Source organism: Neovison vison, chromosome 6 (assembly GCF_020171115.1).
Source record: "Neovison vison isolate M4711 chromosome 6, ASM_NN_V1, whole genome shotgun sequence".
Classification (NCBI taxonomy): Eukaryota; Metazoa; Chordata; class Mammalia; order Carnivora; family Mustelidae; genus Neogale; species Neogale vison.
Genome location: NC_058096.1, coordinates 221,385,442 through 221,406,011, shown reverse-complemented (window position 1 = coordinate 221,406,011; position 20,570 = coordinate 221,385,442). Strand labels below are relative to the sequence as shown.

At 60.7% G+C, this 20,570-nt stretch overlaps 2 protein-coding genes across 7 annotated transcripts in view; one reads left to right on the top strand and one right to left on the bottom strand.

Moving 5' to 3' along the window:
* The window catches only part of HDGFL2 (HDGF like 2), a 21,207-nt gene extending 13,575 nt beyond the window's left edge, over positions 1 to 7,632 (top strand). The window contains exons 5-16 of one of the 2 annotated variants that reach the window (XM_044254518.1): positions 1,254 to 1,370; positions 1,471 to 1,542; positions 2,165 to 2,333; positions 2,439 to 2,514; positions 2,602 to 2,911; positions 4,050 to 4,147; positions 5,030 to 5,103; positions 5,278 to 5,348; positions 5,706 to 5,807; positions 5,993 to 6,206; positions 6,811 to 6,943; positions 7,336 to 7,632. In XM_044254518.1, the coding sequence (XP_044110453.1) occupies positions 1,254 to 1,370; positions 1,471 to 1,542; positions 2,165 to 2,333; positions 2,439 to 2,514; positions 2,602 to 2,911; positions 4,050 to 4,147; positions 5,030 to 5,103; positions 5,278 to 5,348; positions 5,706 to 5,807; positions 5,993 to 6,206; positions 6,811 to 6,943; positions 7,336 to 7,435 (1,536 nt within the window). In that variant the 3' untranslated portion in view covers positions 7,436 to 7,632. Of the gene's footprint in view, positions 1 to 1,253; positions 1,371 to 1,470; positions 1,543 to 2,164; positions 2,334 to 2,438; positions 2,515 to 2,601; positions 2,912 to 4,049; positions 4,148 to 5,029; positions 5,104 to 5,277; positions 5,349 to 5,705; positions 5,808 to 5,992; positions 6,207 to 6,810; positions 6,944 to 7,332 lie in introns of both variants that reach the window. The other variant, XM_044254517.1, reaches the window with a different exon arrangement.
* PLIN4 (perilipin 4) lies at positions 7,619 to 20,570 on the bottom strand. 5 transcript variants are annotated; one of them, XM_044254514.1, is made up of 9 exons: positions 20,508 to 20,570; positions 20,346 to 20,416; positions 19,702 to 19,837; positions 18,793 to 18,851; positions 13,391 to 17,591; positions 12,116 to 13,291; positions 11,816 to 12,003; positions 9,924 to 10,010; positions 7,619 to 9,849 (listed from the first exon to the last, which is right to left on the bottom strand). In XM_044254514.1, exons 2-9 carry the CDS (start codon positions 20,394 to 20,396, stop codon positions 9,517 to 9,519), a joined length of 6,231 nt encoding a protein of 2,076 aa, XP_044110449.1. In that variant the 5' UTR covers positions 20,397 to 20,416; positions 20,508 to 20,570; the 3' UTR covers positions 7,619 to 9,516. The 5 variants fall into 5 exon arrangements, with proteins under 5 accessions (XP_044110449.1, XP_044110451.1, XP_044110450.1 ...); XM_044254516.1 differs by having other exon boundaries at positions 12,116 to 13,067; positions 13,959 to 17,591; XM_044254515.1 differs by having other exon boundaries at positions 12,116 to 15,821; positions 16,119 to 17,591.

Below are 20,570 nucleotides of genomic sequence, written 5' to 3'. Positions count from 1 at the left end.
TGGATTAGGGCCCCCCCAGTGACATCGTTTTAACTTAATGACATTCTTAAAGATCCCTGTCCCCAAACCCTGTTTCCTTCTGAGGCCCTGGGTGTCAGGGCTTCACCGCAGGAATTTTAGAGGGACAGGGTGTGGAGCAGGGGACATGCTTAGGTGACCGTTGTTATGAGAACCGATGCGTTTCTTAGGTGTGACAAAGCAGAGGGGAGGTGTGATGTAACTCCATAGTCGCTGGCTAGAAAGACCCGGGTTGTCCCTCGTTGAGATCGGTCTTTAAAGCTCGGTTCTTTCTTTAAATTTTCTTTAAAAATTCTTCCATTGGCCTCTCTTAGTGGATGTCAGGGAACGCGGGAGCCCCGACACTGAATTCAGGCTGTATGCGTGCACATGTGCTTATGTATATTTTTATTTTTTTACGGAGGTGAAATTCACAGTAAAAAGTAGCCGTTCTACAACGCACCGCTTAGCGGCCTGGGGTTCATTCCCAGCAGGAATGTGCAGGCTTTGTGCAGCCTTCACTCCTCTCTAGTTCCAGAATGCACATGTATGTTTTTCTGGGGAAAGCATACTTGGTTTGGTTTTTCTTTCACTTTTCTAAATTGTGCTAAGGTACATGTAAAATTTGCTGTTTTAACCGCACAGCTCAGTGGCATGAGGCCCACTCACACTGTCCTCCAGCCACCCCCACCTTCCGTCTCCAGAACTTTCCTTCTCCCCACACAGAGACTTTGTCCCCATGAAGCACAGACTCCCCACCCCCCGCCCCAGTCCCTACGCTCTCCTCTCTGTGTGGACGGGACTCCTCAGGGGACCTCCTGGGAGTGGGGTTCTACGGGATGGGTGCTTCTGGGTCTGGATTCTCTTACTGAGTGCAGTGTCCTCATGGTTCAAGATCCATGGTTTTTATTTATTTATTTATTTAGAGATTTTATTTATTTATTTGAGAGAGAGCGCATAGGAAAGGGGAAGGTCGGAGAGAGAAGCAGAGTCCCTGTGGAGGTGGGAGCCCGATGTGGGACTCGATCCCAGAACTCTGGGATCATGACCTGAGCTGAAGGCAGTTGTTTAACCAGCTGAGCCACCCAGGTGCCCAAGATCCATGGTTTTTAACCAGATCCTCAAAAGGGTCCCCGCTGCCTTCCAAAAGTTCCAGAACCTCAGCTCTTCAGAGTATGAACGGCCAAGTGGGAGGCAGCTCTGCCAAGCACATAGGCTTTCTGACTGTGGATCTGTTTGGGCTGCTCCTTTGCTAGATGTCAGTGTCAAAACGAACTCGAAAGGCCTCCAGCGACCTGGATCAAGCCAGTGTGTCCCCGTCAGAGGAGGAGAACTCAGAGAGCTCATCTGAGTCAGAAAAGACCAGTGACCAGGTGAGTATGTGGCTGGCTCTGTGGGAGGGCGGACGCCCGCGTGGGAGCCAAGCAGCAGTCAGCCAGGGGGCCCACGCTCAGCCCCCTTCTCTCTGTTCAGGACTTTACCCCCGAGAAGAAAGCTGTGGTCCGGGCGCCACGGCGGGGCCCCCTTGCAGGACGGAAGAAAAAGGTAGAGGTTGTTCGTTTCGTCGTTTTGTTGTTTGTGATTTTCTTCCCACCTGACTGCCTGTGGGAAACCCTGAGAGATCCTCTCCACGGTCACCAGGCAGTGTGAGAGTCAGTCCTTTTTGGAGGAGGGTAGGTCACAGGCTACAGGGAGCCCCTGGGCCCGCCATCTTCCACCTTCACCTCTGCTTCCACTGATGGCTTCAGCTCATAGTTTCTGAGCTTGGTGTGTGCAGAGCACTTCCCTGGAGCTGAGACCGCCGAGACACCATCGCTCTTGAGAGGAGTGTGGAGGCCAGTTTGGGAAATGGGATGCTAGAACGCTGGCCTTGGAAGGGAGTGAAGTGCTGTAGGCCATAGTTTGTAGTCGAAAGAAAAGGGAAGGTCCACTGGAGAAAAGAGTAGCTCTCCTCTGCCTCCCCCACTTCACCAAGGAGATGAGGCCTGGGGATGTCACATGCCATCACTGAGCTGGACCATCAGGTGGCTGCAGGCACATCGGGGGCTGCCTGTGATTCCTGACCAACATGAAGGGTTTCTACGTGGAGGCTGTTTGTGGGTTGGGGGCTGCAAGGGGCACTCTCCTTGGCCTGCGTTCTTCTCACCTCTGTGCCCGCCTCTCTCAGAAGGCACCTTCAGCCTCCGATTCCGACTCCAAACCAGAATCCGACGGGGCCAAGGGTGAGCCAGTGGCTGTGGCCAGGTCAGTGCCGTCCTCCTCCTCCTCCTCCTCCTCTTCCTCCTCTTCCGACTCGGATGTGTCTGTAAAGAAACCTCCTCGGGGCAGGAAGCCAGGTATGGTCCCGGCGGTGTGCCCCTCACCTTTGGCTGCCGGCAGTGGGGGGCCTGCCCTGTGGGAGAGTGCCCATGTAGACCGGGCCACCCCTTCCTCTCCTGCAGTGGAAAAGCCTCCACCAAAGCCCCGCGGGCGGAAGCCGAAGCCCGAGCGGCCCCCGACCAGCTCGAGCAGTGACAGGTGGGTGAGCAGTGACCCGCGGGTCATGGGCCAGGGTTGTGTGGCTGGGCCTGGCCCCGCGGCCCTCTGAGCAGCCTGCACCCCCAGTGACAGTGACGAGGTGGACCGCATCAGCGAGTGGAAGCGCCGGGATGAGGAGCGGCGGCGTGAGCTGGAGGCCAGGCGGCGCCGGGAGCAGGAGGAGGAGCTGCGGCGCCTCCGTGAGCAGGAGAAGGAGGAGAAGGAGCGGAGACGCGAGCGCGAGCGCGGGGAGGCCCCGCCTGGGGGCAGCGGAGGCAGCAGCGGGGATGAGCTTGGGGACGAGGATGAGCCCGTCAGGAAGCGTGGCCGCAAGGGCCGGGGGCGGGGACCACAGTCCTCCTCCGACTCGGGGCCCGAGGCTGAGCTGCAGAGAGAGGTGCGTACCATCGGGGTGTGTCCTGGGCTCTGGGGGAGGAGATGGTGACCGAGGGGCTTCTTCCTCGCGCCCACCCCTTCCGGCAAGTCCGTTCCTGACTCCAGACATTCAGTGAGCACCAACTGCATGCTGGGTGCTGTGCTGTGGCCCAGGGTGTGGGAAACAACGTGAGATGCGTTCCAAAGTGTTCATTGCTAAGGACAAGAATGCAGGGTCGGAGGGCAGGAGCTGGCGGGTGAGGTTTTCTGTTTTAGGTAGGGTAAATCCTAAAGGCTTTAGTTGAGAAGGTGCCATTAAATAAGGATTGGAATGAAATGAGAGGTGGTGTGTAGGAAGATACTCAGGGGGAATAGCTTTCTAGGCAGAAGGCACAGTCTCTGCAAATGTCCTGGGGCAGCACCAGGCCTGTTGTGTTCGGGGACTAGCCAGGAGGCTTGTGTGGCTGGAGCAGAGTGGGTGAGGAAGAAAGAGGGAGGAGGGGAGGGTAAGAAGGGGGCAGGGCAGATTGTGTGGGGGCCTTGGGAATTGAGGTGAGGACTTGGGCTTTTACCTCAGTGAGTGGGAGCCCTAGAGGGCAATGGGCAGAGGAGCGGGAGTTGACTCAGGTGCTCACAGGTGCTCTGGCTGTGGCGGGGAGGGAGGGAGGGAATCTGAGTGAGTGACAAGCAGGTAGGAGGCCTCTGATGACTTGGTGGTGACCATCAGGTGCCCTGCAGTCCCTCAGGCCTGTCTGCTTCCTGCTCTCTGGTCCTTGCAGCCTGCCTGAATCTGAGCCTGACTTTCCAGGCCTGTCCCCTCCTAGATGGTGCCCTATGTGATGGGAGGACAAGGAAGCAGGGCAATAGTCTGTTCTCTCCCTGTCTCTCTTTCTTTGATCACAAAACGGGGACCAAGACCCCTGCCACAGGAGAAGGGTGTGCGGTGGGGCTGCCCCACCCATCGAGGGGGTGGTCCTTTTAGGGTCTGAGAAGCCATTGCCTGGGGAACAGACTGGACACCAGAGTCCTTCTTCCTGTCGCATCCTGCCTGTCGCACCAGTTCCCAGCAGTGCAGAGGTGGTGGCGGGAAGTGTCAGGCTATCTCTAAGGAGGAGAGCCCCCATTGCCCACCATTCCAGCCCTCCCTCTGGCCACTGTAGGCAAAGAAGGCAGCAAGACAGTCACAAAGCACAGAGCCGACGAGGAGACCCAGCCAGAAGGAGAAGAGGGGGCGCCCCGAGGAGAGGCCCCGAGCCAGGTCAGCACTCGAGTCGCCTCTCCTCCCACAGCTCCCTGGGGGCCCACCTGCCCCGCGCTAGTCCCTGCAGTTCTCAGCCTCCTGGGACCCATTGCCCCTCACCCCCACAGGAGCAGGGTTTCCGATTCCGATTTCCGAATTCAGCCTTGGAGATAGATCTGATCCGAGGGTCCCATTCTTGGGGCTCCATCGGCTCACATAGGAGCCATTGCTCCAGGACCGTGATCCTGCCCCGGGCGGCACCACGCCGTATCTGTGGTCATCACACGGGGGGTGCTCTGGCATCAAGGGGGCGCCAGGGTACCCGCCAGAGAGGGAGCCACCTGATGTCAGCAGTGCTGAGGGGAGGGATCCTCCCCCAGACCTGTGGTTCTGAGACTCCTCTGAGGCCCGCCAAGGCGGGGGACGCAGCCCCTCTTCCCGCTGCTGGCCGAGTGAGATTGCCGCATCAGTGAGGGAACCTGCCCGTGGGAGTTCGGCAGCTTCTGCCAAGCAGAGTGTCGCGTCCACGCTGTGGAAACGGGCCTGCGGTCCTCGACAGGTGTCAGACTGGGCACTTTCCCGCAATTTGTTCACTTGGGTTTCTGTTAAGTCCCCGTTTATTCTCGGTGGTATGTTCATAGTGATGATAATTCCGAGACTTGATATTGTTTGCCGGCAAGAAGCAGAGGAATCCCTGGCCGCCATCCCTGGTCACTTCAGGTGACTGCCTAGACCCGATCACGACAGGCCTTACCTCCTCTCCCTCCACTTCCAGGGCCCCCTGAGGGTCTCCTTCCCAGCGGCTTCGGGTTCCCCACCGCACAGTCAGGAGACGGCAGTGGCCGGGGTCGGGTGGCTGGTTGGCAGTCCAGGGCAGGACTAAGGGGTGTGACTCCACAGGCCTGCGAAGGTGGAGCGAACCCGGAAGCGGTCAGAAGGGTTCCCGCCCGACCGGAAGGTGGAGAAGAAGAAAGGTGAGGGGCAGGTCGCTGGCGGGAGGCTAAGCCAACGAGGAGCGCGGTGCTGGGGCAGGTCCCCGGCCAGCTCTGACAAAGGGTTCGAGGGACTCAGTCACGTGTAGGGTGTCAGGCCAGGCGGCCCCTTCGGCGCTGCTCAGGCCCAGGTGCTGCATTCTCTCCTGGTCCCAGAACCTTCCGTGGAGGAGAAGCTGCAGAAGCTGCACAGTGAGATCAAGTTCGCCCTGAAAGTTGACAATCCGGTGAGGCCCTCATTGCGGCACTGAGGCCACATCGCAGCCACTTTCTCTGAGCCAAGCAGCCCTCCTCCCCACCCCGTCTCTCCTGTCTGGAGCTCCCTCAGAAGTCTCAGGAAACTGAGGCAAATCCAGGGTCATTGTTCTTCTGGGTGTTGGCCACAGAGGTCCCGGGTTGGCCGCCTCGGGTGCACTGCTTGGCATGACCACCAGGTGGTGCCAAGCAGCCCTGCAAGTGCTGTGTCCCGACCACGTCCTTGGGGTTCCCTTGACACTCCGCCTTCTGCCCAGGGAGCCCCATGGGACCCCCAGGGCCCCTTCAGCTAGATGCTGTCCCTCCTTACTCCCCTCCCCACCCGGCAGGACGTGAAAAGGTGTCTGAATGCGTTAGAGGAGCTAGGGACCCTGCAGGTGACCTCACAGATCCTCCAGAAGAACACAGATGTGGTGGCCACATTGAAGAAGGTACGTGGGTTCCCAGCCACAGAGCGCTCGGTCCAGGAGGACGCCCGTGTGCTGGCTGACCCGAGTGCCGGTGTTCGCTGCACCGTGCCCTTGGGAAGGTGCTGCCAGGGCGGCCACACTGGGGCGGGTCTGTGGCGGGGGGTGAGACCAGCTGCATCTCCTGAGCCAGGCCTCTCGCGGGCCAGATCCGCCGTTACAAGGCTAACAAGGAGGTGATGGAGAAGGCCGCAGAGGTCTACACCCGGCTCAAGTCTCGGGTCCTGGGACCAAAGATTGAGGCCATCCAGAAGGCGACCAGAGCCGGGCTGGAGAAGGAGAGGGCCGAGGTGGAGAAGGCCGAGGAGGTGCTGACCGGAGAGGAGGCTTCCACGGAGAGGGCGGAGGTCGAGGCGAGCGCTGGTGAGCAGGGTAGGGCCTCTCTGGGTCTCAGGCGCCACTTGGCACCAACCCCCACGGCCAAAGTGGCTTGTTTCTGCATGCCTGGCTGTGTCCCTAAGGTCGCCGGGGCCTGGTGCGTGCACGTCCCTGAGCTGCTCATAGACGCTCAGAGCCAGACGGCATGGGAGGCCGTGTACGTGTGTGCGGGCCACGTGTGGGAGCGCTGCTGGGACAGGCGTGGGGTTGGAGAAAGCGGGTGTTTCCTACAGGGTCAGTGGCCCTGGTCCCTGTCTAACGGGAGGGTGGTCCTTCCTCCTGGGGTCGTGTGACGCCCACGGAGCTGCTGAGAGGTGCTCCGCTGAAGCCTCAGCAGCCGCGGGGACGGCCTGCAGGGGACACCGCCTTATTTCTGTCACGCAGGCTTCTCCCCCTTACCCATGGCCACTCGTTAACTGGCTCCTCCCTCTTGAGGCTTTTGTGCGCCTGGCTGACTGGGAGGCAGAGGGGTGGGGGGATGGGGGTGCAGAGGACCAGAGCCCTTGAGGCAGGTGGCGGCTCCTTTAGGGCTCCTGGCCCCAAACCAGCGGGCGGGGCCACAGGATCCCACGAGCCTCTCTCCCGCCAGATCTCTCAGCCCCGGTGAACGGCGAGGCCATGTCCCAGAAGGGGGAGAGCGCGGAAGACAAGGAGCAGGAGGGAGGACAGAACTCCGAGGAGGGGCCGGGCTGTGGCTCCTCCGAAGAGCCGTTACACAGCGAGTGAGTATCGCCGGGGCGACAGCCGTCCTCCTGACAGGCGTCTGCTCTGTGGGCTGCTTGTTCTGGTGATGGCCGCAGGGGCTTGTCCACACGCCGGCCTCCCACCCCCACCTTTGCCGCTGACCCTCAGGTGCCCCACCGAGGGAGCTCCGCAGCTCGGGGGAGACTGGCTTCCTCCTGGTGCTGTAGGAGCGGGCGCAGCGGGCTGCTTGACGCTGACGTCGCCGCGCTAAGGACCCTGGGCCTGCCTGGGCCTGGCAGGGTCTGGCAGGGGTCCGGCTGGGGCAGCGTTGGGGGGTGTCCAGAGGCGGGCTGCACTGCTGGGCGCTGGGTCTCCACTGGCAGCAGAAGGCCCGAGTGCTCACCCCGCCCACCTGTGCTCCCACCAGCAGCGCACGGGAGGGCCCCGAGCTGGACGTGCCTGGGAAGGAGCGGCAGGAGCGCGCGAGGGGGCGGATGGACTCGGAGTCCCTGGATGAGGAGGACAGCTGAGCCCTGGCGGCCAGGCCTACCCGTCGCACGTAGATGCCCCAGGCCTGCCCCGGCCCCCGCCCACCACCCGCGGAGCAGAGACCTGTTGGGGAAGCACCGTGCTGTCCCTTTGTATCTGTCCCTTGGGTTGTTTTTCTGCCTAACTTCTGTGATTTCCAACCAACATGAAATGACTATAAAGGGTTTTTTTAATGAAAGTCATTTTTATTGGCTCGGTTTTCTAGGGTTGCTGGTGCAGCTGTCCAGGGACAGAAGGTTTAAGCCACGAAGTCACCGTTCACAGCGAATGTGAACTCGGTTCTGACACTGCCCCTGCCCGGTGTGCGCCTGCAGGGCTGGCGGTGAAGGAGAGGGGAGGTGGGAGGCTGTTTTAGAAGTAATGAAGGCTCAGGCGGAGGCTGCGGTCTGATCCTCTTGCGCGGGGCGGCCCAGGGCCCAGATCCTCTGGCGCGGCCTTGCTCCCCGTTGCTGTTCCTAGCTGGGCTGTAGGTGAGACCTGGGTCCCCGGCTGCAGCCATTCGGGGTGCTCAAGCCATTCAGGGTTCGGGGGTGCTGTGGGCTAGCCGTTGTCCTTGATGTTCAGAGGGCGTTAACTGTTGGGGGCAGGCTTTGTTCCTTGACCTTGGACAAGTATCCCTCCCCCTCTGGGCTTCTCGTTCCTTACTTGTAAAGTGACCCCAGGCTCCCAGGCCTGGCACAGGGATTTGGACAGTGTGTGCAGTCCCGGGCCAGGCACCTGCATCAGTAGTGGCGTCCACTGGGTGTCCCCGCCCCGCCCCGGTCAGATGCCTCTGTCTCAGCCAAGGCCGTGGTGGGTGTGGGACTTCAGAGCCTGGCGACCCTCTGTGTGGGCTGGCTGGGTTGAAGCTCCCGTGACCGCTCAGTTTGCACGAATGGCTGTGTGCCCAGCGCCTCTGCCTGGGGCAGAGACTGAGGAGGGACAGGCCCGAGGGGCTTCCTGACCCGTCACACAGGTCTCACCATGGCTGGGAGCCAACGGTGACCCTTTGGCGAAGGCTGGCCTTGCGTCCTGAGCTTGGAACACCCCATTGTTTCTGAGAAGGGGCTGGTATGAGGGTGCCTCAAGCCTTCCTTGAGGGAGAGCGGGAGCCTGATGAGGGGTTGTGGATGGGATACAGGTTCCGGGACGCGGGGGCTTGCTGGGCTGGGCTCCCTGCAGCTGGAGGACAGGGGAGACCCGTGAAGGGGAGCCTCAGCTTCCCCACATGCCACCCACCTTGCGTGGCTGCCCTGGGCATTTAGGGACAGTGTGGCCGGGATGGAGGGGACCCTGCATGCATCCCAGCCCCTGTTCTCCAGCCTGGGGTGGGCGTGGGACTGTGCTGAGCACATTTTGTCATATAGCCCCCAGGGCCCCATCCCCCATGGGGGAGCACTCTCACTTCTTCCTCAGCCCAGAGCCTTGGGGACCAAAGAATATCAGCTCTGGGGGTGAGCCGAGGCCCAGTCCGGTCCCCCATCCGGGCCAATGCGCGGCTGTTGGGGCTGCTGCGGTGTCACCCTCACAGAGCCCCTTGGCCGCACTGGACATCAGCAGAGATGGTAGGGGCCTCTGCCAGGTGACGGTAGCATTCTGGTACCTTCCGGTACATGGAACACGGTTTGCTGAGGGCCAGGTGTGTGCTTCTGGAGTGAGGACGGGGCTCCGGGAGCCCAGGGTGCAGGAGCAGCAGCTACAGGACCCAGGTTGGGGTGCCCCGAAGATAAAGGGGCGCCTAGTGGAGGCTGCTGAATGGAGAACCTTCTAGACCTAGGGGTGTTGCCACGTCTCTTTCTAATTGGAGGGCTTGCTTGGGACCGTGAGGGGAAGGCCCTCTGTCAGCCGTCTGCGCAGCCCTGGGCACCTAGGCTAGGAGAAGGCCCAGTGGTGCTTGGGAAGAAAGGGTGGACGGTATAGGCGGGGCCAGAGCTGGGTGCATGGCATGGCCAGACTCAGAAGTCCTCGGTGCCCCCGTGGGTGCCAAGCGGCACCAGCTGGCAGAGTCCAGACCTTAGGGGAGTTGGAGCTGGTTTGGGGCTGGGGAGGAGGCTCTACAGAGGGCTCTGTGGGCAGGAGGGGCCTAGAGCTGCTGCCCAGTGGGGTGCAGGGCAAAGGGCCCCACGAGCCAGCAGAGTGGCGGGCCATGCTGCACACTCTCCAGCATCTGCTCCAGCTCCCGCCATGCTTGGCCCACCGCCCCGCGGCTCTGGGCCAGCCGCTCTGCCGGCAGCTCTCCCACAGAACTGGCCGAGGAGACGAGGCCATAGAGCTCACAGAGGCCGTGGCGCGCCTGCCCAACCTGCTGCTGGAGCTCAGAGGGGAGGCCCTGGAGGCTGGAGGCCAAGGTGCTGTAGGCCACGTGCAGCTGCTGGATGAGGCTGCAGGCCCTGGACAGAGCCCTGGAGTCCAGCACCTGCGGGGGAGGTAGGGGTGAGGTAAGCAGGGGTTGAAGGAGAAGAGCGGGGGCCATGCCCCTTTCTTACATACCTCTTGGGGAGCACCTTCCTCCACTCTGCTGCTCAGACCCTGGTCCACCCGTGACTGGCCTTCTGGAGCCTGTTTGGCCTTCTCAATCTAGAAAGAGTCCAGCAGAGGAATTATGGCTTCTTAGCAGGATCCTTTGATACACTCTCCCCTGGGGACATTCCTGGGGCTGGCCCTGGAGACTCGGGTCTAGACCTTTCCATGGCATAGTGGGAAAGCCACAAGTTTAGAGCCAGCAATGGGCAATAGTCCCTATTCTCTTTGGGCTTGTCAGAGACCAAATAACTCACTTCCCACCTCAAAACCCTCCCCTGGCTCCCCAGTGCCCTTTGGATAAAATCCAGCTCTTCACCATGGCCTACAACGTTCCTTGGGACTTCCCAGACCACGTCTCCTGCTGACACTTTGTCACACTCTGCTCTGGACACGCTGGCCTCATTTTGTCCTCTAACCACTTCTAGCATGCTGTTGCCTCAGGGCCTTTGCACATGCTGCCTGCTCAACCTGGAGCATGCTTCCTCTGGCCTTTCCTGTGGTGCCCATCCAGTCTCAGCTTTAGGTTGTCCTCCAGGTAAGGCCTTCCCCAGCCACCCAGTGCAGTGGCCCTAGTCCCTCCTCGTCAGATTTTATTACTCTCCCCAGGGGCACGTTAACTGTCAAGTTATCACAGATGTTTGCTTCTTTGCTGTTCATCTCTCCCCCGTGTGGAGATAAAGCTCTTTTGGCAGCTTTTCTTCCTTGATTGTTGGGTCCCCGGCACATAGGAGCCTCCCCAGCCCCACCACCAGTTAGTCGACCCATCTTCATTGGGTCAATGGCCCAGGTGTGGACTCCTAACTTGTGGTCGCCCTCCTAACACACCTTGCCGCGACTCCCATCTGGGGCCCGCTAGTCACTTCAGGTTCCCGCATCCAAAAGCAAACTCTCACTGTTCACTCCCAGCCCACTCGGCACCCCCTGGGGTCCCCTGCTAAAAATCTCCCACACAGAGTGCCTGGCTGGCTCAGTTGGTGGAGCGTGTGGCTCTTGATCCTGGGGTTGTGGGTTCGAGCCCCATGTTGGGTGTAGATGCTACTTAAGATACTTTAAAAAAACTTTTTAAAAAATCTCTGCGGTGCTTTAGGGTCCCTCTTTCTTGAGCCCCACATCTAGCCCGCCCACAGACCTTGGCAGCGCTGCTCTAGAGGCCCATCTGGGACACGGGTGCCTCTCGCTGTCACTGACACTAGCCCTGAGGCCCCATCGTGTCATTTGCCAGGATTTTTGTGAAAACCTCACTGATCTCCCGGGTCCAGCCCGTTCTCCCTTCAGTAGCCACAGTGACCCTCTAACAAAAACCTCTGTTGGGTCAGGCCGGTCCTCTGTCCCTGAGCGCTGGGGGGTGGCTGAGCACCATCCCTGGCCCAGCCCCCGTGAAGTCAGGAGCACCTTTGCTCGCAGTCACGACAGCTACAGATGCCCCCAGATGGCCCAGTGTCCCAGGGCCCTGATCATCCCCGTCTGCACCTCACTGGATTGGACCCGTGGTTTTCAAACCTTGGCTCAGCAGAGAGCCCGGGGCCCTGATTGAACACACAGCGGCGAGGGCACATCCCGGGGATCCCGACTGAGGCAGGATGCCCGGGCTCCTCACTGCACATGTAAGTGAGGCCGATGTATCCGAACGCCTTAAACCTGTGACCTTGGGAGCCGGGAGGGGCTCAGAGCTGGGGGTCCCTCACCATCTGCGTGCAGCCCAGCACCGCCCTTGCCCCCCAGCATGAGTGGCAGCTGTCAGCCGTGCGGCCAGATCCCCGGCCACAGGGCCCTGCAAATCCTCGCAGTCTCCGCACATGGCTGGGGGAGCCTGGGGAGCTCTTCTGAAGAAGGGGCCGTGGGGAGGGCAAGGCTCTCACCGACTCGAAGGACTCCTCCAGCTGGGCCAGCGCAGCCCGGGCCTGGAACTGGCCATGCTGCAGGTGGCTCAGGGCGTGCTCGAACGCCCGCTGCCGGAAGCCGGGGGCCAGGTCGCCCAGACGCACAAAGTAGCTGCCGCGGTCGGCCGTGAGCACCTTTGGCCCAGGTTCGGAGGCAGCAAGCTGAGCTGGAAAGGAAGACGGGATTCTTCAGTCCCAGAGGTCCCTGGAGAATCCAGGGCTTGGGTTTTACAGAAAAACAGCCCCGCTGGGGGGTGGGCCCAGCCGCGCTGTTCTCACCTTGCTCCTTGGCATCCATGGGGCAGAAGATGTCCCCCAGCTCCCCCAGCTCATGCCGCAGAGTTGCGAAGCTCAAGGCTCCTTCGTGTCCTGCATTCTCCCTGCCCAGGGGGGCCCCGTGGGCGCCTGTTGCCACAGCAGTGGCTTCCCTGGCAAGGTCCAGGCTGGCACAGAGAGTGTCTGGGGCGCTGGACAGCCCAGAGGACAGAGCCTCCTGGGGTCTCAGGATGGCCTGTTCCCCGCTGTTGCCTGGGGCTCTGTAACTGGTGAGTCCACTCCAGACACTGTCCTGGGTACCGGGTAACCAATTCTGGACGGTTTGCACTGCCTCTTTGGCCACACTCCCTGCACCGGTGAGCCCAGTGGACACTGCATCTTTGGTGCCAGTCAGGATGGCCTCTGATGTGTCCATGCCAATGTGGACAGCTCCTCTGGCCACATTCATGGCACCGGTCATCCCGCTGCACACGGTGTCCTTGGTGCCTGTCAGGAGGGTCTTGGTGGTGTTCAGACCAGTCTGAACAGTGCCCTTGGCCACACCCAGTGCGCCTGTGAGCCCAGTAGATAGGGTGTCTTTGGTGCCAGTCAGGATGGTCTTTGAGGTGCCCAGACCTCCTTGGACAGCTCCTTTGGCCACATCCATGGCACCGGTCACGCCACTGCACACAGTGTCCTTGGTGCCTGTGACGATGTTTTGGGTCGTATTGAGGCCAGTTTGCAGGGCTCCCTTGGCCATGTTTGCTGCCCCTGTCATCCCAGTGGACACTGCATCTTTGGTGCCCATGAGGACGGTCTTTGAGGTGTCCAGACCTCCTTGGACAGCTCCTTTGGCCACGTTCATGGCACCGGTCATCCCACTACACACGGTGTCCTTGGTGCCCGTGAGGATGGTCTTGGTGGTGTCCATGCCAGTCTGGACAGCTCCTTTGGCCACGTTCACGGCACCGGTCACCCCACTGCACACAGTGTCCTTGGTGCCTGTGACAATGTTTTGGGTTGTATTGAGCCCAGTTTGCAGGGCTCCCTTGGCCATGTTTGCTGCCCCTGTCACCCCAGTGGCCACTGTATCCTTGGTGCCTGTGAGGACGGTCTTGGTGGTGTCCATGCCAGTCTGGACAGCTCCTTTGGCCACATTCACGGCACCGGTCATCCCGCTGCACACGGTGTCCTTGGTGCCTGTGAGGACAGTCTTGGTGGTGTCCATGCCAGTCTGGACAGCTCCTTTGGCCACATTCACAGCACCGGTCATCCCGCTGCACACGGTGTCCTTGGTGCCCGTGAGGACGGTCTTGGTGGTGTCCAGGCCAGTCTGGACAGTGCCCTTGGCCACACCCAGTGCACCTGTGAGCCCGGTAGATAGGGTATCTTTGGTGCCAGTCAGGACAGTCTTTGAGGTGTCTAGGCCAGTCTGCATGGTGCCCTTGGCCATATTGACTGCCCCAGTGAGCCCAGTGGACACTGCATCCTTGGTGCCCGTGAGGACGGTCTTGGTGGTGTCCATGCCAGTCTGGACGGTGCCCTTGGCCATGTTGATGGCCCCAGTGAGCCCAGTGGACACTGTATCCTTGGTGCCAGTCAGGATGGCCTTTGATGTGTCCATGCCAGTCTGGACAGCTCCTTTGGCCACGTTCATGGCACCGGTCACGCCACTGCACATGGTGTCCTTGGTGCCTGTGACAATGTTTTGGGTCGTATTGAGGCCAGTTTGCAGGGCTCCCTTGGCCATGTTTGCTGCCCCTGTCACCCCAGTGGCCACTGCATCTTTGGTGCCCGTGAGGACGGTCTTTGAGGTGTCCAGACCTCCTTGGACAGCTCCTTTGGCCACGTTCATGGCACCGGTCACCCCACTGCACACAGTGTCCTTGGTGCCTGTGACAATGTTTTGGGTTGTATTGAGCCCAGTTTGCAGGGCTCCCTTGGCCATGTTTGCTGCCCCTGTCACCCCAGTGGACACTGCATCTTTGGTGCCTATGAGGACGGTCTTGGTGGTGTCCATGCCAGTCTGGACAGCTCCTTTGGCCACATTCACGGCACCGGTCATCCCGCTGCACACGGTGTCCTTGGTGCCCGTGAGGACGGTCTTGGTGGTGTCCAGGCCAGTCTGGACAGTGCCCTTGGCCACACCCAGTGCACCTGTGAGCCCGGTAGATAGGGTATCTTTGGTGCCAGTCAGGACAGTCTTTGAGGTGTCTAGGCCAGTCTGGACGGTGCCCTTGGCCATGTTGACTGCCCCAGTGAGCCCAGTGGACACTGTATCCTTGGTCCCAGTCAGGATGGCCTTTGATGTGTCCATGCCAGTCTGGACAGCTCCTTTGGCCACATCCATGGCACCGGTCACGCCACTGCACACGGTGTCCTTGGTGCCCGTGAGGACGGTCTTGGTGGTGTCCAGGCCAGTCTGGACAGTTCCCTTGGCCATGTTTGCTGCCCCTGTCACCCCAGTGGACACTGCATCTTTGGTGCCTGTGACAATGGTCTTCGTGGTGTCCATACCAGTCTGGACAGCTCCTTTGGCCACATTCACAGCACCGGTCATCCCACTGCACACGGTGTCCTTGGTGCCTGTGAGGACAGTCTTGGTGGTGTTCAGACCAGTCTGGACGGTGCCCTTGGCCACACCCACTGCACCTGTGAGCCCTGTGGACACAGTGTCTTTGGTGCCAGTCAGGATGGCCTTTGATGTGTCCATGCCAGTCTGGACAGCTCCTTTGGCCATGTTCATGGCACCGGTCACCCCACTACACACGGTGTCCTTGGTGCCTGTGACGATGTTTTGGGTCGTATTGAGCCCAGTTTGCAGGGCTCCCTTGGCCATGTTTGCTGCCCCTGTCACCCCAGTGGCCACTGCATCTTTGGTGCCCGTGAGGACGGTCTTTGAGGTGTCCAGACCTCCTTGGACAGCTCCTTTGGCCACGTTCATGGCACCGGTCATCCCACTGCACACGGTGTCCTTGGTGCCCGTGAGGACGGTCTTGGTGGTGTCCATGCCAGTCTGGACAGCTCCTTTGGCCACGTTCATGGCACCGGTCATCCCGCTGCACACGGTGTCCTTGGTGCCCGTGAGGACAGTCTTGGTGGTGTCCAGGCCAGTCTGGACAGTGCCCTTGGCCACACCCAGTGCGCCTGTGAGCCCAGTAGATAGGGTGTCTTTGGTGCCAGTCAGGATAGTCTTTGAGGTGTCCAGCCCAGTCTGGACGGTGCCCTTGGCCATATTGACTGCCCCAGTGAGCCCAGTGGACACTGCATCCTTGGTGCCCGTCAGGACGGTCTTGGTGGTGTCCAAGCCAGTCTGAATGGTGCCCTTGGCCATGTTCGCTGCCCCTGTCACCCCCATGGACACTGTATCTTTGGTGCCCGTGAGGACAGTCTTTGAGGTGTCCAGACTTCCTTGGACAGCTCCTTTGGCCACATTCATGGCACTGGTCACCCCACTGCACACAGTGTCCTTGGTACCTGTCACAACAGTCTTGGTGGTGTCCAGGCCAGTCTGGACGGTGCCCTTGGCCATATTGACTGCCCCAGTGAGCCCAGTGGACACTGTATCCTTGGTGCCCGTGAGGACGGTCTTGGTGGTGTCCATGCCAGTCTGGACAGCTCCTTTGGCCACATTCACGGCACCGGTCACCCCACTGCACACAGTGTCCTTGGTGCCTGTGACAATGTTTTGGGTTGTATTGAGCCCAGTTTGCAGGGCTCCCTTGGCCATGTTTGCTGCCCCTGTCACCCCAGTGGCCACTGCATCTTTGGTGCCTGTGAGGACGGTCTTGGTGGTGTCCATGCCAGTCTGCACAGTGCCCTTGGCCATGTTGACTGCCCCAGTGAGCCCAGTGGACACTGTATCCTTGGTGCCAGTCAGGATGGCCTTTGATGTGTCCATGCCAGTCTGGACAGCTCCTTTGGCCACGTTCATGGCACCGGTCATACCGCTGCACACGGTGTCCTTGGTGCCCGTGAGGACGGTCTTGGTGGTGTCCAGTCCAGTCTGGACAGTTCCCTTGGCCATGTTTGCTGCCCCTGTCACCCCAGTGGACACTGCATCTTTGGTGCCTGTGACAATGGTCTTCGTGGTGTCCATACCAGTCTGGACAGCTCCTTTGGCCACATTCACAGCACCGGTCATCCCACTGCACATGGTGTCCTTGGTGCCTGTGAGGACAGTCTTGGTGGTGTTCAGACCAGTCTGGACGGTGCCCTTGGCCACACCCACTGCACCTGTGAGCCCTGTGGACACAGTGTCTTTGGTGCCAGTCAGGATGGCCTTTGATGTGTCCATGCCAGTCTGGACAGCTCCTTTGGCCATGTTCATGGCACCGGTCACCCCACTACACACGGTGTCCTTGGTGCCTGTGACGATGTTTTGGGTCGTATTGAGCCCAGTTTGCAGGGCTCCCTTGGCCATGTTTGCTGCCCCTGTCACCCCAGTGGCCACTGCATCTTTGGTGCCCGTGAGGACGGTCTTTGAGGTGTCCAGACCTCCTTGGACAGCTCCTTTGGCCACGTTCATGGCACCGGTCATCCCACTGCACACGGTGTCCTTGGTGCCCGTGAGGACGGTCTTGGTGGTGTCCATGCCAGTCTGGACAGCTCCTTTGGCCACGTTCATGGCACCGGTCATCCCGCTGCACACGGTGTCCTTGGTGCCCGTGAGGACAGTCTTGGTGGTGTCCAGGCCAGTCTGGACAGTGCCCTTGGCCACACCCAGTGCGCCTGTGAGCCCAGTAGATAGGGTGTCTTTGGTGCCAGTCAGGATAGTCTTTGAGGTGTCCAGCCCAGTCTGGACGGTGCCCTTGGCCATATTGACTGCCCCAGTGAGCCCAGTGGACACTGCATCCTTGGTGCCCGTCAGGACGGTCTTGGTGGTGTCCAAGCCAGTCTGAATGGTGCCCTTGGCCATGTTCGCTGCCCCTGTCACCCCCATGGACACTGTATCTTTGGTGCCCGTGAGGACAGTCTTTGAGGTGTCCAGACTTCCTTGGACAGCTCCTTTGGCCACATTCATGGCACTGGTCACCCCACTGCACACAGTGTCCTTGGTACCTGTCACAACAGTCTTGGTGGTGTCCAGGCCAGTCTGGACGGTGCCCTTGGCCATATTGACTGCCCCAGTGAGCCCAGTGGACACTGTATCCTTGGTGCCCGTGAGGACGGTCTTGGTGGTGTCCATGCCAGTCTGGACAGCTCCTTTGGCCACATTCACGGCACCGGTCACACCACTGCAGACGGTGTCCTTGGTGCCCGTGAGGACGGTCTTGGTGGTATCTAGGCCAGTCTGGACAGTGCCCTTGGCTACATCCACTGCACCTGTGACCCCAGTGGCCACAGTCTCCTTGGTGCCCATGAGTGCAGACCGGGTCATATCTAGGCCTCCCTGCACCACACCTTTAGCTGTGTCCGCCATGTTGGCCATCCCAGAGGAGATGGCACCCTTGGTCTTGGTCATCTTAGAGCACACCAGGTCCTTTGCCCCAGAGATCGTCTGTTAAGAAAGGACACATGTGGTCAGAAGGAGAGCTGGAGACCCTACACCCCACACTTCAGCCAAGCTGATCCTCTGTGTGCCTCAGGAGAGGGACTGTCCCCCAGAAAGCCTGCCGCTCACCTCCCGCCCTGACATACTTTCCTCTCGTGCCGGTATCCAGCCTCTACCAGCCCTGTCCCAGTGCCAGACCATCCCCATCGTTGACGGCAGGTCCCTACAGCTCTGGAGCCCTTGCCAGAGTCCCCTGAACTTGGGCTCAGTGCCACTCACCGAATGACACTGTGTGTTCACCCTGCCTACTCTTTACTTTTGGCAGATTTCAAGCCTGGTTTCCCCATGAGCCTGGAGACCAAGTCGCTCATTAAACGGAACATCTTCAAGTGAGAGAGGAGAACCAACATTTAGAAGAGTGATACTCGCTGAAGGGCAGGGACAAGTGTTGGGGTTGAGTCATGGGACCCCGTCAGTGGTTTTCATCACTTCCGACCTCCCACAGGGCGGTTTCACCAGTTAGTTAAACTAGCAAAGGGCGGTGAGGGTCTCAGAGTGTCAGCACGCAGTTTCAAGCACGACTGTGCTGGTTGTAATCCAGGGCTCCTGCGCTGGGGTGTTTCCACCCTCCGCGGGACACCGGGCAGTGTCTGCGGACATCTGGGCTTGCCAGGACTCGGGGGAGAGGGTGCTCCTGGCATCGAGTGCGCCCCCTCCCCGTCATCGGGACAGCCTCCACCTGCCCAAGGTTCAGGTACTACCATCCCACGCCTTGCTGTGTGACCTTTGGCAGGTTGCTCGCCTTCTCTGTGCTTCACCTGCCGTGTGGGTTACTCTGGCTCCCTTCCTCCTGGGGCCGGTCAACTCTGAAGCAGCGTGTGGAAAGCACTCAGCCCAAAGCACGACACGTGAGGAGTTCCCGTGTTTTCAGTCCCGTGATGCGAGACGGAGCTGGGACGGGGGTGGGGGGAGCTCTCTGTCCATCTCGTGGAGCCTTGCCATGCCCGGCAAGAGGGCAGGACCGTGCCCGTGTCACCGATGTGCCAACAGAAGCTCAGAAGGGAACCAGTGCCTGGAATCCCACAGCAGGACACACACAAGGATCTGCCCACGGCTTGGCCTACGACAGCTCCTCAGAAGGCAGCAACCGCGTGGGAGGGGCCCCAGAAGGAGGCGGAGACCATCAGGCGCTGCCTGCACCTCTCACCTTATCCGAAGGCGGCGGCAGCTTCTCCCCGCGCTCCGTCGGGGCCAGGTTGGTGGCTGCTGGGAGGACAGGAGCTGGTCAGGCGACCAGGAAGGGCGAGGGACGTGGGCTGGCATCAGCCACCCCAGTGCCCGTTGCGCAATTGGTGGGCACAGCCTGAAAGGTCAGGAATGTCCCAGCTGCCCTGCCAGGGACAGCAAGAGATGACATCCGCGGCCCCTGGTCTGGTGCCGTCACTGGCCCTGCCAGAGGTTCCCCCGACCTCCGGGGTCTCGGGCTCCTCTCTGGAGTTTTCCCTGCCTAGACACTCCCCAGAGGGGGACCTCAGGAAGAGGATTCAGGGCCCCGCCCCCCCAACCCTGCCACAGCTGGCAGCGGCCCATTGGGCCCGGGTATGTGGAGCAGAAGTCAGCTGCTCGGAGCTCTGGCCCAGAGTGAGGCCCGGTCCAGGCAGCCGCCCCAACCCCAGGCTCCCCTGCATCAGCCCCTCTGTGTGCCCTGAGGCTGCCCAAAGGGTGGAGGGCGCCCCCAGGCTGTGTGACCCCGTGGAAGCCAGTGCCCTTTCTGGGAACAGAGAGGGGAAATCTTCAGTGAGCTCAGACATGGGGAACACCCAGTGTCTGGTCCATGGTGCATCAGAAATGGGGTGGGAGGCAGGTGAGGGGTCAAGAAAGTAAGGGACATCGCAGGGAGACAGGCTGTGTTCACATGCTACTGTGGGCCACTCACCTGCCGTCTTGATGCCTCAGTTTCCCCATCTGGTGCTAAATGAGCATGCCGGCCCGGCATGCCTATTGAGATGATGCTGACACATGCAAACCACCCCCCAAATAGCCAAAAGCCCCATTAGGGGGTTTCTTCCTGGGGCGCACCCCCAGAGCCCCTGCCTCCATGGAGCCGTCCACTCACCCTCAGTCTGGGGCTGGGCAGAGGCACCTGTGGGGTCCGCGACGGGCCGGGCCTCTTTCGCTGAACTGTGGGCGCCGGCCATCAGGTTCCGCGCTGAACTGAAGCCAGGCAGAGACCCGAAGAAGCTCCCCAGGGTCTATATGGGGCAAAAGGGCGGGGGCAGGCCTTAGGGGCAGGGCAGGGAAAGCATCAGACAGCCTGGGGTTCTTGGGTCACCTCACTCTTGCTCCTGGGTGGCCCCAGAAAGGAGTCTTAGCCTCTCTGAGGCTCAGTTTCCTTGTCTGGTGAATGGGCAGGGTCAGCCTGCCTCCCATACAGAGAAGAGGTCATCCTCCGGGTCTCTAAAGACCTTTTCCTTTCACGGCCCCCATTTCACAGATGGGGAAACAGGCCCAGAGAGGGGCCCTGGCTGGCTCGAGATCACACAGTGAAGAAGGAGCTGAGGGTTGCTCGCGTCCCCTACTCCTGCCCTCGCCCTCCAGCTTGGGACAGCAGAGAAGCGTGGGTTCCACAGCTCTTGGAGACTCCCGCCCCACCTGGGAAGCCCCTCTGGACCCCAGTACGGGGAGGTCACCTTCTCAAGGCTCTGGGGGGGGGGTCCCCAGGCCCTGGCAGGGATCTTCCCCTCCCATGCCTCCCCTTACCTTGCCCTTGGGTTTGGGAGGATTCCGGCCTCCTTTGTCGGGGGCAGACATGGTGATGATACCCTAAGCAGCTGGAAGGGGGCAGAGAGGGTGTGTGAAGAGGGGCCCCCAGGCAGCCCCCGACCACACCCCCAGCCCCAGCCCCACCCTGGCATTGCTCACCTGGAGTGAGTGAGGGCCCCTCGGAGCCACAGGAGGTGCGGCTGGCAGCCGGCTCTGCTCTCA